We start from the raw sequence: 5,429 nt of genomic DNA on the forward strand, positions 1-5,429 counted from the left end.
GGAGGGAAAGAAGGAAGTAAAAACTAGGATGACTGCAGGAAGAATAGTTTTCTATAGGAAAAAAGAACTAAACCTGAGGGAGGAAAACAGTCAAAACTTATTCAAATTTCACCGCTGATGGCAAGGCACTTAGAGAGAGAAAAAACAGGGCCTAACAAAAAGTAGCTTAAAAGGTAGCACAAGCACTACTTCTCTCTGCAAGTTGGGTCATTTACTCAAGTCATAACCTCTATTATTATTACCTATATGTATTACCATCTTATGTAAGAACCCAGCCATGAACTGCAATTCCCCTGTGCTAGGCACAGCTCAGGTACAGAACAAAAGAAATCTCTGCTGTCCACTAAACGCTAGGCTTAGACCAGAGTGGGAGCTCCATATAGCCAGGCCTGAGTGCACGTCACGCCTGCTGCCCTCTCACTGCACCCATCCTTTCTCTGCTACTTCTCTTTCCACAAGAAGCTACCTAGTGCCAGGTAACCTTTTCACAAATGTTAACCAATAGTCTGTTTTCAGTAACTGATGACTTCAGTGTGCTCAGGCCATATGTTCAATGGAAGATGCAGATAGATGTTTAGTATTATTTAAAAGTTTCCTCATGCATACTAGACATCTAAGTCACTATCTATACTTTTATTACTTCTTATAGGCTGCTCATGATGTGATAGCAGAGAAACACATTTAATACATAGGAAAATATAGTTATAAACAAAGCTGGCAGGAGAATCAGAATGATGAATAGCACTAGGAAATAGCTTCTTTTGCAGACCGGGTACTTCAGCTTGAGTTTTCCTTTATATACAGTGCTATCAGTAAAGACGAATCTTGAAAATGAAAACCTTTCTTGATGTTTATTAAGCAGTTCAGATAAACATGGATTAAAAGCAGTTATTTAGTTTTACTTTAAAAAAATAAATCTGTACTGTACCTATCATAAATCATATTCAACAAAGGACGTGGAAAATTAGCTGGGCCCCAAATAGCACAATCATATCCGTAAAGTTTTGCATGTGACAAATCAATGTAGTTGCAGCCAGTAATATTTCCCCAAACAATCACATCTTTAACTCCTGTAACAGAGGAAAATGCATAGTTTAATGAAGATACAGACAAATATTTTCACAAGGTAGGCTGGACTAGATGACCTTCATAAGTCCCTTTCTAGATAAATAATCTTTCAATTCAGTATCCTGCCTTGATAGCAGAAATTATTTGATGTGAAAAATGCAACAAGGTTCTCCATAACATATGAAACCTCATCAAAACCTAGTAAATACTTAGCTGTTAAAAACCAAAACAAATCATATTGCAAACATACAGCAATTTTCCTTTTAAAATCCTGTACATGCAAATATAGAATGCCTAACAGCAAAATTAATTTTTTTAAAAAAGATCTACCTGCTTTGGTGCAGAAGGAATTTCTCAGGTAAGCTGCTGATAGGCTACTCAGCCTAGTAGCCTACTTTCTATTGTATCAGGTTCCAAAATATCTAGACCTATCATTGATGACCAGTCACTATCCCTGCAACACTGAGAGAATCCTGATGCTGAGGAGGCTGTTGGAGCACACCTTTGCTATGCAGTGCAGAACCACACAAATATAACTGCGCTCTAACAACTGACCTGAAAAAACAAGCTAATTAACCCAGAAATAATGCTACAACACAGTTGTACTATACCATCATTATCTGCACAGCAGTAAGTTGTCGTGTTTATTCACAGCTACTTTGTGTGTCTCCAAAATAACAATGTGCTGCAGAGTGCAAATGCAATCTTGAAGTCCTAGTTCCTGATATGCAATGCAGCTCAGTCCTTAATATATTGTCAGCATGAAATACACACCAGAATGGCAAGGCTGCGTCCAAGAGTTAGCAAAAGTATTGACATTCAGGGGATCAGGCACAGATCCAGACAGCAGTATGCACAGAGAACGGTAGCACCTGCTGGTCACACCCTGCCTTTCTGTACATGCAATTCCGCGGGTGCACTGCTGTGCTTGCGTTTCTGCGTGCACATCAACCATGTTCTGCAATGAAATATGTACTCTCAAAGGTGTCCATCCACTGAATTCCCCAAATGCTACCAGAACACATAAATATTCACCTGCTGCATTCATATTCAGCTTCCTGGCCAGCATGGCTTTAGCTGCACTTTCCCAGGATGTTGCAATGGCAATGACATTTTCAGGCTTAATGGCTGGGCCGTATGTCATAATCAGCATCGCCTTAAGGTTTAGAAAGGTTTTTCCTGATGAAATTACTCTGACTTCACTCTTGGCATTCTTCTCAATCAGGGGAGCGTACACTTGGCAGATCTCACTCACTTCTCTGATGCAGTTCTCAAGGGACTGCACTTCACGGTTTAAGAGGACATCATCAAGAACAATGACAACATCGGCTTGAATAAAAGCCTTATCTATTTCAGTGTGCTCTGAAATACTGCGGAGGAGTGGGAACGCCATGTCTTCAGCTTCCATTACAATACCACAAAGAACTTCCTTAAACTGCTCACTGTCAAGCAAATGGATACTGATTTCTGTGGTCATCCCAAACACTTCTCCATTTGCCAGCAGAGGGATCAGCTGATAACAGATTGGAGTTGATGCACTGATAAGGGAAGGATATAAAAAGTTAATGACTAACCACTGCTAGTTTGGAAGTATTACATAAATATACACAAAGATCTTTCTTTTGCATTTGATTATGTTTAAGTAGACCATTACTTTTATTGCTCTTTCTGTCATTTTAACAGGTTAAAAATTTAAAAAGTTGGGTCCTCCTTTCATTTGAAGGTTTCTCCATCGTACACATTTCAGCTGATACTGTCACTTAAAACTCAGTGTCTTTAAAGAAGCACATATTTTTAAGGTGCTCTGTTAGGACTACCAGAAATACAGAAATTTCCAAATCTTCCAACTGCAAGAGACTTTTCTTATTTAAATATTTCCAAAAACATTTAATGCAAGATAGCTGCACTACAAAATTCCTAGCTTATTTTGTAAATACTTGCTTTTCCCTGAGGTCATCTGGGGTCTAAATGGTGCCTGTTCACATCCCTCACTTAAACTGGTGCACAATGTTACAAAAGTAAGTACAATTTCTGAATTATGTACTGAATGCTCATAGTGAGGGGCACAGAACCTAATTCAAATCAGCAAATTACAGGGATTCGTGTATAACTGCAGATGGTTACACCTGCTACATGTGATAGGAAAAAGTGCATTCTTCTGAAGCTGAGTGAAACTTCATAGATATTATTTTTACTCTCACCTGGTGATCCAGATATGCAAAGGCTTGATAAGACTTTTAATCTCTTCCTCCTCTTTTTCAATCTCAATATGTGCCTGCAGGTTCTCCTCAGCAATGTCTAACATTTCCTCACTCAACATCATTGAGGTGATGCCGTAATAGCGCTAGGAATGAAAAGGATGATCTCTAATCAAATGACAACCCAAACAGACCAAGGTAACACTGGAAAGGATAGTTTTATTTTGCATTTGAAGGGGGAATAAAGAACAACAATGCTATAAGAAAATGTAAAATACGGGTTTGCAGTATTAAAGGCAGCTCATTACCTGGGCATATTCCAGAAAATCATTAACTCCTCCCAGGAGCAGACCCTTCCCTCCACGGTCCAACAATTCTCTCCAAATGATAGGAGACCGTCTGTGTTCCCATCCATTCTTTTCACAAATGTCATGAAGCCACTGCTAATGTAAACATCCCCACCAAAAGGTTTTAATACTTTTTCACAAATTTTACAGCTATAAACATTCCTATTATTTCCTTTCAATACATAATTACAAGGTGATTCACAATGTATGTACCAGTGTGTGCAACATGGGGGAGTAACACAAAGTGAGGCATGGTGATACATTGTGATACCTCAGCAAAAAAGCAAAAGGTCTTACTTCTGCTTGATTTTACTGCTGTAATTTTGCTCAGTGGTCTTAATGGTATTAAAGATAGCAATGTTATGAAGCAGTGAGTAATCTGAAGACTTGGGGCTGTTCAGCCTGGCAAAAAGAAGGCTCTGGGGAGAGCTTATAGAGGCCTTCCAGTTCCTGAAGGGGCCTACAAGAAAGCTGAGGAGGGACTTTTTACAAAGGCGGTTAATGACAGAACAAGGGGTAATGGCTTCAAACTGGAAGAGGGTGGGTTTAGATTAGATATTAGGAAGAAATTACTGTGAGGGTGGTCAGACACTGGAACAGTTTACCCAGAGAAGTTGTGGATGCCCCCTCCCTGAAAGTGTTCAAGGCCAGGCTGGACGACCAACTTGGTCTAGTGGAAGGTGTCCCTGCTGATGGCAGGGGGGTTGGAACTAGATGATCTTTAAGGTCCCTTCCAACCCAAACTATTCTATGATTCTATGATTCTATTTAGCTGCAGAAGATAAGTAAGCTGCAGAGGTTAATTACTTAACTATTTGAGTTACTTGGCTGAGGTGTCAAGCAAAAGGTAAGAGGTAATAAACATCCTAGTACTGTCTATCTCATGAAGTAATACTGCAGTTTTTTCAGTTCCATATAGGGACTACAGTGCAGACATGGCAACATGAAAGAAAGGCCCATCCACATTGTAAATGGATATGTGACATTTAATTTCATACTTCCATTGCAATTCAAAGTCCTTGAATGCCAGAAATGCTCTTGACAGGTGACAACTCTGAAGGCATATGCAATCACAGTGTGCAAAACATTTACAGGCTGAGCAGCCATTTATACGTAATAAAAAACCAATAAACTTGAACTTCTTACTGACAAAACACAGCTTTAGGCTGGCCTTCATTTTGTGCCCAGCATCTGTAGTAAGACTCACGAGAATGCCAGTCCCTCACAGCATTCAAACCTTTCCTCTGGCTGGCTCTTGTAGCCAAAGCTGCTTTTGCAGCCCCTTTACCCCCGATCACGACGCTAATAGAGGACAAGAAAATACATACTACAGACAAGCACATTCCTGGCTCTGTAGAGCACCAGGACATCTACCAACTTGACTTATTATCCCTTACCTCCCATTTGTCAGGGTGCTGAGTGATCTTGTGAACCCTGAAGTTTGGCAGGTTAGCCTGGAGATAGTCAGCCAGGAGTTCAGCTTTGGCATAGTAAGGGCAGTTTGCCTTACCTGTGAACACAGCGACAACATGGCAAAGGGAACATTTTGTGACGTTGACCGATAAGGGCTTAACAGGCCAAACATTTTACAGCTCTTCCAACTCAAAGAGAGTCTTAGGTAACCAGCACCCCCCGAGTTCCCAGAAAGTAACAGGTCAGGCGCGTGAGCCCGCAAAGAAAGGATAATTTCAGAGATGAAACAGTTTTTTCAGCCAGCCTTTAAGCTGTCCCGGGTGGGGAGCAGCAGCAGAGAGAGGCCTCACGACCTCACTGATGGGGCTAGGCGGCTGACGGGGAAACGGCCGAGGCAGGGGCC

General features: G+C 40.8%; 1 protein-coding gene across 1 annotated transcript in view; it reads right to left on the reverse strand.

The window, feature by feature from the left end:
• MDH1B (malate dehydrogenase 1B) overlaps positions 1-5,141 on the reverse strand; it is an 8,157-nt gene extending 3,016 nt beyond the window's left edge. Inside the window, exons 1-5 of the mRNA XM_010167620.2 lie at positions 5,011-5,141; positions 3,575-3,709; positions 3,270-3,412; positions 2,104-2,606; positions 929-1,070 (exon numbers count right to left, since the gene is read on the reverse strand). Coding sequence (XP_010165922.2) covers positions 929-1,070; positions 2,104-2,606; positions 3,270-3,391 — 767 coding nt within the window. The 5' untranslated portion in view covers positions 3,392-3,412; positions 3,575-3,709; positions 5,011-5,141. The remainder of the gene's footprint in view (positions 1-928; positions 1,071-2,103; positions 2,607-3,269; positions 3,413-3,574; positions 3,710-5,010) is intronic.
• Positions 5,142-5,429: the final 288 nt, after the last annotated feature.

This window comes from Antrostomus carolinensis, unplaced genomic scaffold (assembly GCF_000700745.2).
Source record: "Antrostomus carolinensis isolate BGI_N321 unplaced genomic scaffold, ASM70074v2 scaffold13905, whole genome shotgun sequence".
Classification (NCBI taxonomy): domain Eukaryota; kingdom Metazoa; phylum Chordata; class Aves; order Caprimulgiformes; family Caprimulgidae; genus Antrostomus; species Antrostomus carolinensis.